We start from the raw sequence: 13,069 nt of genomic DNA on the forward strand, positions 1-13,069 counted from the left end.
TGCTCCTCAAGAAGGGAGAACAGATGGGCTGTCTGCCACACATGTCAATGATAGGCACCACTCAATGGGATGTCCTGTCCTCTATGCAACATCCCGTAAATGTTAGTACCACTGGCAGGCAGTTACGTGACGTAGGGCTTGCTGAATGCTAACTGTTACAATGCCTGCCCCACACACCCGTGCAACATAGTGTCCGACTCACCTGGTGTCTGCAATGGTGTACATGGGGCTCTGCAGACTGGCAGCAAGTCATCTTTATCATTAGTCTCACTTCTGCCTTTGAGGCGACGATGACAGGGTCTATGTCCACAAGGAGTGATTTATGCTTTCCCATCACACACCTGCCCAGCTTGGTGTGGGGACCAATATCCTATGGTGCACATTGAATGTCAGTGTACCTAATGGGTTCCACAGCAGTCACACGGCACATGGAGGACGTAATGCAACTAGTGGCTCGGCTCTGCCACTTGTGACTGCCCACACCCATGCCTTATTTCAGTATAACAACATTCATTCTCATATCGTTGCCACTTCCTGAGCATATCTTGTAGCTATGGATACTCTGCTATGGCCTTCTGCATCACCCAAGTTCTCCCAGATCAAGAATATGTGGGGTGTCATGGAGTGTGCAAGCAGCATGAGATGAAGTATTACAGGACTACATCAAAGACCTGTGCAACTCTATACTGTGATGTTTAGACACTTGTATTCAAAAACCATGATGCCCCGACAGTACGCTAATGTGTAAATTTTGTGATTGTGCGGCACAACAAGTGTAGGTCCTTCAAGGCTGAAAGTGTAATGATTTTGTATGTATGGTACCATTTATTTAGTTGAGATGTTCTTTACATCAGTACTCCCCGCAACCCATAACTATTTTTACATGAAGAGTTTGAATGATTCATTCAGATTCCAATAAAACCTATGGAGCATAATAAGGTACAAGTGCAACACTTAACGGCGATGATGAAGTATATACAGAACTTAAAGTACCACAGAAATGATGTCACTAGACTCCAGCATAGAAAACCTGAATTTGTCAAATCAGGAATCAGCCATATCACAGCCACATGGGGAGCACATGTACCTTAGGAATGCTATGGATATTGTAAATATTAGATTCTGTTGCATGCTACAACCTTCCATCAGTCACCATCACCACTGACATATTTTTATGCATTCTGTAAGAAAGGCTACTCCCTTGGATCTTTGTTTTAATCACAGGAATTCATAGTAGCAAGAACACTGTGGCACATTTTTCTATTCTTGCTTGAGGTGTGAAGTTTATGATTTATTTTGAATAGCATGTAATGTCAATGAATGTGAATTACATGAATGGTATCTTATAAACTCTGAAGAAAATTCATCTCTAGACCTATCATCCTCCCATTCTCCATGTTTCATCATTCTAACAGTCATATAACTATCTTGGGAAAAATTAATCAAATGAAACACATTTATTTACTTTCACCTGTGCACATTAACATTTCACACAACAAAATAAGACGATGGAAATCTCATGGATGCTGAAAGAAAAGTCTGTGTTCAACACAATACCCACTTCATAAACCAAGACAGCAATTAACATCCATTAACTGTCATTGAAAAACAGAACTACGTGATACCACACACAGCCATTTAAATTTCTGAAGACAAACCAGGGATATTACGAGTTTTAAGAAATTCTGTTCTTATTCGGTAAGCTCAATTTGCCTTTCATTACAGAGCATGCATCATGACACATTAGCCGTCACAGCTGAAACTTATATATCCTGGTTAGTATATCTCTTACACGCTTCGATTTCATCCTCAATTTAGACCCGAGTGGCTTCATTTCCACTGTCACTCCTTTTTTTTTTTTTTTTTTTTTTTTTTTTTTTTTTTTTTTTTGACACTGTATTAAACTGCAACAATACTTGACTCACACTTTCTTGTTAATGTACATCAGCAAATTTATTTCCTCATCCCACATGCAATTAAGTATATTTCATTTCTCAATGCACTGTTATGAACTATCCCTGTGTATTAAAACAGTTATATTTCAATACTCCAGTGAATGGATTTACCTAGAGCCTTATATGTATATTTTACTACATCAAAACAATCTAGATTAAAATATATATTGCAATGTAAAATAATCTTCAGGATACTCTTTTCCTTTATTGCTTATTGAGTAAGTAAATATCTCTGAAGTACATAAAATTCTACATATGATAAAATGAATGAAATATTCAACTGATATTTGAACAAATATAAACGATACAATGCAAAATGTCCAATAGCATAACAACAAGCAGACTTATAAATGTGTAGTACAAAAGACTAAAAATACATATATATTTCACAAAGAGACAACAATCAAGTACAAGTAACTGTCTTTATGTACTGCCATCCACTTGGTATAAAACTAATATTGTAACTAATTAAAAAAAAACTTAACAATCTAATACATATAATTTTAAAATGTCGAATAGTAGTGAGTGAATGGAGTAAGTAAAGCTATTCACATGAAATGAACAAACACTAAATTAATATTTGGCACATTGTCTGCAGCTATACTTATATTTAAATGTTGTACTCAAAATAAATTTGGTCCTTTGGTGACAGACTGCATTTTTATTTCATATGTGGTGTGGAATACACAATTATCTGAAGACAATCAACACCAGAGCAGCAGTATGCACATTTTACATTTATGTGTACTTTTAAAAAATTAAGAATACCTGACATTCCACTAACTTAACTAAACAAAAGCTCGCACTTTCACATTTCCCAATGTGTCCAAATATCTGTGTCTTAATGAGTGTATTTTATATTTAGATTGTACTGTGATGAACATTGAGCATCGAAATATATACTGCCTGGTATGTAAATGTTGAAAAAAATATGTAGCAATTTGTAAGCAATCTGTAAAATGACCGAAGTCACCAAAGTGTCATATATGACTTTATATAGCTGCATGCTACAAACACTAGAACTATTTATTTCATTACATGTTCAAATTAGTGTTTTGAAAGACATATCTAAAAATTTTTCTGAACAGGCAGCTCAATTATGGAAATACTATTTTAATTATTTCTCACCTACTAGTATGTGATTTAAATCCCCATTTATTCAGGGACCATTCTGCAACTGCCAACATTTTTCCTGTTATTACCACAACTCTTGATTTCATATCTAATAGTTTTTTTAATAAAATTAAAACAGTGCCGACAGACTAAAACTGATGAACAAGAAGTAGTTGCCCGAAGGAGAGAAGGAAGGAATGAGAGAAGAAAGATCGAGGTTTAAATGAAATCACTGATGAGGTTGCTAAATATGGAACTCAAGATCAGACTGACAATGTCAGGGAAAGAGACTGTATGTGCCTTTTCCAGGGAACTGTCCTAGCTTTCACAATAAGCAATTTAAGGAAATTGCGGAAAACCAAAGTATAGATACACAGATGGAGATCTGAACTGTTATCTTCCCTAACACAAATCTTGTGTCTTAACCCACAGTGGTACTTCACTCAGTTACTTTGCCTAATTGATCATTATTGGTAGCTGCAAAGTGAGATGCTATCTAGTCTGTTAAAGAAAACAGAGGAAAACAGCACACAGGGCATGTATAAAAAAAGTCAATGTTTGGTCCTTATGTACTGTAGTGCTGTGTATAGTGTCTCAAAGTTACTATTATGTTACATAATTATTATTTACTGTAGAATATGAGATTTTATGTGGTGTTCATTAAAAGGCTTAACAAAAAGTAATGCATTGGTGATAGTGACAAACATGTAATATGTATGCTGACATGCCAGTGACAAAGCTGACGGAAAGGCATGCATTTCAAAAGTAGTCATGTAAAGAAAAGTTCATTATAACAATTTCTTTTTGTGCTTTGTTTAAGGACTAACAGTCTTTGCACAAAAGAGAGGGAATGGTAAAGGAGGGCAGGGTAGAGAGAGATTGTCTCTTTTCTTTAGGTCAGGCTTGTAAAAGTAACAACCACAAAGCAGTAAGAACTGCAGATGAAGAGCAATAAGTGACTGGCATTTCACTTATTTCACACTCTTATACTTTTCAGTCTAGCGAATGTCGGAAAATGGAGAATACTTCGATGTTTTTCTGCACTGCCAGTATCTCTGCTTTTGTCCTCTGGAAACCTCATGTTATAGATATGAGGATATGACTCCTTGAACTGTAAAAGAGAAATGTATCAAACACAGTTTTTAACAAAACTTTACTGATGAATACTACTTTTGTTCCAGGAAGAAGTGACCACTATCCGAAGAGAACAGAAAGTATATCTCATGGAGCATCCAGCAAAAATATTGAGCTAAAATTATATATGGTTTTGGGAGAGAGAGAGAGAGAGAGAGAGAGAGAGAGAGAGAGAGAGAGAGAGAGAGAGAGAGAGAGAGAGAGAGAGAGAGAAGTTTGTACAACTAAGATAAAGGACTTCACAGGAAGGAGGCCGACAAACATAATTAAGCAAACAATTAGCAAACAGCATAATTTATAAAACCATGTAAATCCTCACGTGCATTTGTTTCTCTCACACTTAATCTAAAAAAATAACATGACTACATGTTTCAAGGTGCACACTCACTGAAGCACAAAAACAGTAACTACTAAGAAAACCTAAACTACTGTTAGTAAAACAGTACTGCACAAAATTATCAAATGGCCATGAAATGCACATTGATATTGCAGACTCCACTTCTAACACCTGTGTATAATGGACATCTGTATATTGATATCTATTTACTTAAAGAACTGCAGTGGAGGGCCATTATAGATTTGAATCAGGTCAAACTCAGCTAATGAACAACAGAAAATACTTTATTACCTTTTCATCTCTGTATGTGATGACAATTTGTAAACATGACAGCCTGAATCCCAAAAATTTAGCCACAGACAGTAATGAGTTATTGTGTACCAATGTCATGTTCATTCAAATGCACAGCAAATACTGAACAATGGCCCGGTCCCAACTATAGTCTGCCACCACTAGAGCACATGAAAGGACTTGTCCTCAAGTAATGTGTGCCGAGAAATTCATAAAGGTGATATGTTTGTGAGGCAGTCAGTCACATCTGAACCTCACAATATTGCTCATGTGAGGAAGTGCACAAGTCAACACAGTACAGTTCTCCCTACACATGAGCCACACTTTAGCTTCAGCTTGCAGAGTGACTTCAAATGTGTTCTAATTTGGCGAGACTCAGTAATCTAACATAGACGGAAGGTATCTGTCCAGATGAAGTATGTGTATACATCACTGCCTTGCAAAGTGATGAACTGGCTATTGTACAAGGTATGGAAGATACCTTGCACTGTTTGCCAAGTATGCTCCTTAAGCAACACGTCAAACACCCCACTGGACATTTTCAAATAATACCCATGAGAACACATTACAACATTGGTAGATCACTTCCACTTCTGCACATACCTAAATAAAACAGTGTTCACCACACTGGATTTCCATAAGTACCAGTTGAGTCTCAGGACATATCTGTTAGTGATAATTTTTATTTTTGAGGATTTTGTTAGGACTTATGCACTCAGATATAAGGCAGTGATGTCGTTGATGCAGACATTTACTGAAAATTGAAATCTGTTGTGGAAAAGATGGAAAGTGATTCTTGTGTATTGTGGGGTGGGAAGAGTGAATAAAATATGACATGTGGAAATCTTGTTTGTGGTGCTGGTGGTAGTAGTAGTAATTTAATTATTGACGTACATTGTGTCCTCTTGGAACACATACGTATATAATGGCGAAAATCTTACTATTTGTGCAGCAACTGGGTTTTTACTCACCAATAGATGTTGCATAATATCACCTGAAATGAAAGAAAGAATTACAAAGCTTTTTAAGTCTGCACACTGAACTTGTGCCCATCTGAAGTGCTCAAGGCAAGAAGTCTTGTATCCTTGGTGCAGGCTGCTATAAATATGGTTTCTTCAGCACTTGTCAGTGCATGAGAATTGCTATCCCATCCCACAATCGCCAGAAACACTGTCAGCACTATGGGAAAGCAGTACTGGATTCACAACAAATGGTTTGGCAGAAGTACGTGTGCCACTATTATATCACCCTCAATTGCTATTTGTAAGCTGGAACAGCAGAAATAGATTTTTTTTGCTCTGCTAGAATATACCCAGGTGACAGCTCAAACTGATGAGAATATCTGAAATCTCATAATTGTAGATTTTCCGGTTTTGTCATCAGCAGTGACTTGACAAAAACAGTGTCATTTTGTCACCGACAAGGGAGCAGGGAACAGGACTTCTTCACTGTTCTCCACCAAAAATATGACCATAAAATTATTACTATAGACTCCAAATGATCTGACAGTACACCCTACTTGAAAAGTATTAATGTAGCCCTTCCCCAACCTAGTTAAGTAAAAATGTGGTAACGGGTAGATAACTTCCACAGTTATGAAGAAGATAGATCAGTGGAACAAAATATGGGAACTGTCACAGAAATAGCTCCAAAGATAATGAATTAATGAATGAAACAAATTCCTTTTATGAGTCCATGATCATTCATGAATATTTTCTGAATAAAACTACCTAGATTTCTAAATAAAATGTCTTTATTTATTATCATCAAATATAAAAAGCTTTGAATTTCTGCCAAAACATTGTACTGAATAAAGACATTTTATTTAGTGATCTAAACGGTTTTATTCATATAAAAATGACAATGAATGCATTGACAGAGATGTGGTGGGAGGTACAGTGTCTGAATTCCATTCAGAATGTTTGGGATGCCGTCAGGTTGTGTGTGCATACATCCTGCATTCCTCTTCCACCCCCTCCAAACCCAGCTGTAGTAACTGAAGTCTTTCTAGCAGTGACTATTTCAATGTTCTGTGTTAGCGTACATGTACTTTATGCTGATAAATGGCAACAAGGAGTTGTAGTGTGAAAGACCATTCCATAATGATACTGGCCAAATTTGTAATATTAAAAGAATAGTAATGTACAGCTTGAGAGCAGACCCAGTAGATATTTTGCTACCCTATGGATAGTAAAAAGTCAAAGATTTTGCAGTAACAAAGTGACAGTTGCATATCATACAGTTTGGCCCCCAAAGCAACTACTGTTGTGTCAGATGTGTTCCACAATTTGAGTCGAAAGAGTAAAAATCTCTGGACCAGGCGAATAGAACAATGCCCTCAATAACGTTGCCCAATCAGAATTTTGTTGACATCAATTCAACTTTACCACTGACGTACAGGGAAAATATAAACTTTTATCATCTGTGGTCGATTATGGAAACCACAATGAACAAACCAATGCAGATCATTGTTATGACAGTTCATTAAGATGTGATTAGTTCATCAAATAATAAAACAGCTACTGTTACAAAATGTCTATTGTCTGTGAATACACAATTAATTCCACAGATATTTGTGATCTCATAGAAACAAAGCATACTACCAATACAGCATAATTTTGAACACAAACCTCTTGTTAGAATGTTTTGTGAAACAAGACAATCTATGACAACTATTTTTGTAATATAGTGGTGCAATTACTGATAGCACAAGAAATAACACTAACATGATAACAAACCTCTAGTACTTAATTATTGTAGTGAACATTAGAAAAAATACATTTACATTTTAGAATGTAATATTGTGACATGTTGTATGGAGTTGATTACCTGAGACAGTGTTTCTAGATGCTATCTAGTCAGTTTCCACAGAGCTACAGAGATTGAAAACCTTTGATAGATTCATGAGGCAAAATGTTGTCATCACCTTTGGAATGCTTTATAACAGGGATTCTGAGTGGCACGGAGTTGACAAGTCCTTGGTAGTTTCCAGAGGTAAGTGGTACCGTATGTTTATGCACAGACCATGCGATTACCACAAATTACAGGCTGGTGGTTTGTATGTGCAAAACTGGCATCCTATAGTGTCTCAGTTGTGCTCTATTGGGTTCAGATATTGTGAATTTGGTGACTGAGACAGCAACATCAATTAACTATTGTGAATCTCAAGCAATTGGAGTACAATTCTGACCTTGTGACATGGATGGTTATACAGTTAGAAGATCTATTGCCACTGGGAAAGGCATTAGCCATGAAGCAATACAGGCTGTATACAATATTATTCACATAGTTTACAGCTATTGTGGTACCTTCCATTAATAGTAAATGTTCTATGGAAGCCTAGATGAATGTTCTCCCAAAGATAATACTTCCCCTAACAGCCCAAGTCCATGACAGTCTCATCAACCTGATATAGCAAGAAAAGTGATTCGCCAGACCTGGTGAAACGTTTTCATTGGTCCTGTGCTATAACTGACAATGTTGTCGTGTCCACATGGGAACACACAGTGATTTTCTGCTGCAGAACCTCATGTTCAACAATGTGCATTGAACAGTGTGCTCCAAAACATTTGTGCCTGCACCAACACTGAACTCTCTCACTAGATCTGCCACTGAATCACTACCTTTCCTGCTTTACAGTATGGGCAAGCCTCCAACCTCTATGTTCTGTGATGATGCAAGGATGTTCAACACCTTGTCAGCTACTACTTGTTTCAGCATCCTTAAACCATTTTCCGTAGATGTTCACAATAGCAGGATACGAACAGGCAACAACCTTGGCAGTTATCGAGATGATCGTTCCCAGATGCAGTGCCACAACAATGTGCCCTTTGTGAAAGTCATTTATATCAGTGGATTTTCCCCATTTACAACTGTTATCATCACTAGAATGATTACTCATTCTTCTATGCTGCGTTATACACTTTCCTTGCCACATTACATGCCCGCAATGCCACCAGGTTGCACCCAATTGTGCAGTAGGCAGCGGCCATAATGTTTTGGCTCATATGTGTATTCAATACAAGGTGAGGCAAGCTGCAAGAGTAACTCAGTTTCAAGTAGCTGCCTAAACCAGTGACATTAAACCCATAGCACAAGTAGCTGTCATCATCCTATTTTTCATAAAAATTGCCTTCAAGGAACATTTTTCATGATCACTCTATACACATTTTTGTTCGCATTGTGTATTAGTGGAAGATGTTTTTGTGCTTTCCATGTATGCGGTACAAATCTTTGATATGGTGGTTCTTGAAACACAAGACACTTTGGCTACCTTGGTTAAACGGAAACACCGAGCATACATGCACCAACATTTTACCCCCATTCGAATTCACCTAGATCAGACGTAATGTCCTCACAACTACACAGAACACCGTTCTGACCTTGACTGACACTTGCCATGTTTTGAGGACATTGCATGGGTGCCGTTCACAGTCTATTATGCCAGTGCAACTTGCAGGCTTGGCTAGCACCTGCCTTTATGTTCAAGCATGCACTGAATGAGGTGAGGTGAATGAATGGGAAAATAGAAAAATGTGTGAATCTCTCACTAAAACTTACAAACTAAGACATCTTTCTTGTGCATGTATCAAATATCTGAAACGCAAAACTAAACAATAATTTTGGGACTAATTTATTCCTTTTGAAGTAACTGCTGCAACATGACAAACAAAATCACATTTACTTCCTGAATTGCTCCCCCCTCCAATCCCCATCCCACCTTTCCACCTCATTAACATTTATCTTTTAGTCTAACTGTAACGAAATGAAAGGAATGAAAGAAAAATGTTAACAGTTAGTGACAACACAGACTTTATCTCAGTACTTATGAACATTACCTTTCAGATCTAATATCCAAGATCTCCAGATGATTAAATAAAAAGATGAATGAATGTGTATGAACTTTCAATTTAATAATGCTCATACCAGTAATAAAAATTGCTATGAATTTTGTATTTACAAAATGAATATTTTTATTTTTTAAGGATGGTATTTTCATTTTTCACTGATGAAGATTGCAGCAGTGACTAAAAGTAGAAGTATAATTGGTATTTAATTCATTGCAAGAATTAAAGTATGAGTAAAGTGGTTTTCAATTTTTGCTGTTAGAATAAATTATAGAATAAAAATGCATATTCTAATAGTTCACAAGCAACACTTTTAAGAGAGAAAAGTACAGTTTTAATCCATTAATTTCCCACAGTATGAACTTACCATCTTCAATCGTTTCTTTCTTTCTTTAATCTTCATTTTGCGGTCAGACAAAATTTGTTCCAGAAGTTCTGAAAGCGCAATCTGTGAACTCGTAAGTCGCTGTTGTTCAAATTGTTGTGAGGAAACTTGTTCACAGAATGTAACTTTCTCTTCAGTTACCTGCAATGGCAAATCAGTTCATTGCAACTCCATTCACAGAAAGAACCTAGTTTCTGAATTACGCTGTTGGGTTTGTAAGTTCACTTTGAGATGACCGCCCTTTTACAATTCTAACTACAATGGTACCCTGCCATCCTTATCCACTTCCAATGTGAACTGAAAATTCAAGTGGAGTGAATTTAAATATTACAGAAACACAGGTAGTGTTTCTACTCTGTGAGGCTACAAAACAAATGTTTTAGATATTAGATTACATTTCTGGATGTCATGGTAAGAAGACAAGCTGGGACACAGCGCCTTCTGCAAACTTTCTCACACATAGTAACATTTGGAAGCCAGAAGCTGTCATCACCACGCACAATGTGAGAGTTTCTTACATACCTTGTACACAGAGCACATGTGGTTTAAAATCCACATAAGTATGGTGTTCTGGTAAACAAATGTCTAATTCATTCCACAGTGGACTTTTGTCATATTTTAGAAGCACATCTTTAAGAATAGGAAAAATCCTCAAGCAATTTTTGTCAAGTTGCAAAATTGAGGACTCCGTTATGTTCAGTCAAGGAAAATCTTGACCTTAAATAACGCGGCATTTATAAGGTCCCACGGAAGTGTGGGAAGTTTCATATTGGGCAGACATGTCGCAACATGTGAGAACACTGTGTTGAACAACACCAACATATTTGCTTGGACCAAACTGACAAATCAGCAGCAGCATAGCATTGTCTGAACATCAGGCAACACACATTTTGATCAGACTGAATTTTACCCTCAGCATCGCTGTTCTGGGATTGTGTAATTAAGAAAACCATAAATATCTGTATGGCAGACAATCTAACCAACAAGGATGCAAGATTTCAGTTAAACACTGCGTGGAAGTCAGCACTGGCTGCTACTAAAAATGGGAGAAACAAGAATCTCTGTTTACAGACCAGATGCAGTGCACTATATAGTTTAAATTCAGCTTTTAATGACAGAAATATAAAGCTGCACAGTTCTAGCTCATGGGGCACATGCAGGAGGCTTCTCTTCAGCTCCTGGCAGGTGGAGCTATGAGTGCTATTTTTGACCAACTTCTTTTAACACCAGTGACTACCTAAAAATTTCAAACAGGTGCTTCAATGAAATATTGTGGGACTTTAACAATGTTATCTGGTGGCAAACCCAATACATGTATTTGCAATAACAAATTAGCAGAAGAACCTGGACAGAACAGAGCAATCTCATCAACTCATTAAATTCAATGACCCCTCCTCAGTTGGACATAAAAACAAAACGTATTTGTGTGTGCCATTTAGGTGTATCAGAACACTTAATAGTTTGAAAAACATGACTAACATACTAGCTGTACCTTATTGGTATCCTGCAGTACCTGCTGTCTCTCTTTATGTCTCTGAGTTAATGTGCAGACTGTAGGTGGCAAATTTAGTAAATCGTCTTGGTGGGTAATCATAAAGTTCACAATTTTCTCCACAACTTGTCGATTGAAATTTTCTCCACAGTCACTGGATATCACACATGGAGAAAAAGTTGAAATAACCTAGAGAGATCAAATATGATTATTATTTCACACAGAGAATACTTTTTTAACTTCATATTGTCTTTCATATTAAATATCAGGTGTTGACAAATTGAGAATGGAACACAAATGTACTAAAGCATACAGATAAACAAAGTTTATTCAACATTTATGGGTTTTAAATCTCATTTAAGATATCAGAAACGCTATTTCCACGAGAATAAATGACTGTACTAAAATTTAAAGATCTGTAATACCTACTGCACCAGCGTCCTACATGGGTTCATCACAGCAATAATTGATCACCTAGTCCACAAAATATGTGAACTGGAGGAATGACAATTGAAAAGCTTTCTGGAAAGGTGACTAAGGCAGTTTACTCTATTATAGGGATGGAGATGCATGCTTGACAAACAACATGGGGTTACTGACTCATTATCCATGGTGTTCAAAACACAGGCAGGTGGCAGCAGTGGTACAGTGTGAAGGGAGTTAGTTTATAGTTTAATGTACTGTCAATAAAGAGTCATCAGAGAGAGAGAGAGAGAGAGAGAGAGAGAGAGAGAGAGAGAGAGAGAGAGAGAGAGAGAGAGAGAGAGAGAGAGAGACTTACAGACTCAGGCTACACAAGAATTAGGCAGGAAATTTCCAATAGCTTTCTCAATGGAACCATCTCAACATACACCTTAAAAAGAAACCATACAAACCAACATCTGGACTGCTAGACAGAACTTTTCACCCTGCTTCTCCCATATATAAGCCCAAATCCTTAATTACTACCTGTGGTGTACATTGACATGACAGTGCCCACAGGCAGGTTTATGGAACTAGAATCTCACTGAATGGGTGCATGAAGAGGATTAATGAGACAGACTTTTCACAGGCACAGCCACTACCACCTTTCAGAAAACAGATTACAGCCTACAGTCTTCAATGGCACAAAAAATCACCAATTATCACAGATCTACTATGCACTTAAGCAGCCTTTACATTCTCCATGTCTATGTCAACAGTAGATGTCACACTGAACACAGTGGGATTAACTGTAATGCAAAACTCTCAGTGGCATTTTGTTATAATGCCATGATGGTTCACTGTTTTATAGATGTAATGAAAAATCTTACAGATTATTAGGTGGGTGATCATAATTTAGCCATCCCACAGCTGAATAACTCTAAGGTTTTCAATCTCTCAAATCGACAAGAACAACATGAAAGCGGCAAAATACATAATGATTTTCCTACATGTGAAAATCATAATTTTGCGTTATCCACTTACAGCCTGTGGTAAGCAAGGTCAGCACAAATGTGAAAGTATGTTTTACGCAAATTTTGAAAGTATTACATT

The 13,069-nt window shown here is 37.0% G+C and overlaps 1 protein-coding gene across 1 annotated transcript in view; it reads right to left on the reverse strand.

Moving 5' to 3' along the window:
- Window positions 1–2,140: 2,140 nt before the first annotated feature.
- The window catches only part of LOC126298731 (DEP domain-containing protein 1A-like), a 108,684-nt gene continuing 97,755 nt past the window's right edge, over window positions 2,141–13,069 (reverse strand). The window contains exons 8-10 of the mRNA XM_049990171.1: window positions 11,555–11,743; window positions 10,045–10,203; window positions 2,141–4,179 (exon numbers count right to left, since the gene is read on the reverse strand). Coding sequence (XP_049846128.1) covers window positions 4,045–4,179; window positions 10,045–10,203; window positions 11,555–11,743 — 483 coding nt within the window. The 3' untranslated portion in view covers window positions 2,141–4,044. The remainder of the gene's footprint in view (window positions 4,180–10,044; window positions 10,204–11,554; window positions 11,744–13,069) is intronic.

The sequence above is a fragment of the Schistocerca gregaria genome, chromosome X, assembly GCF_023897955.1.
Source record: "Schistocerca gregaria isolate iqSchGreg1 chromosome X, iqSchGreg1.2, whole genome shotgun sequence".
Classification (NCBI taxonomy): Eukaryota; Metazoa; Arthropoda; class Insecta; order Orthoptera; family Acrididae; genus Schistocerca; species Schistocerca gregaria.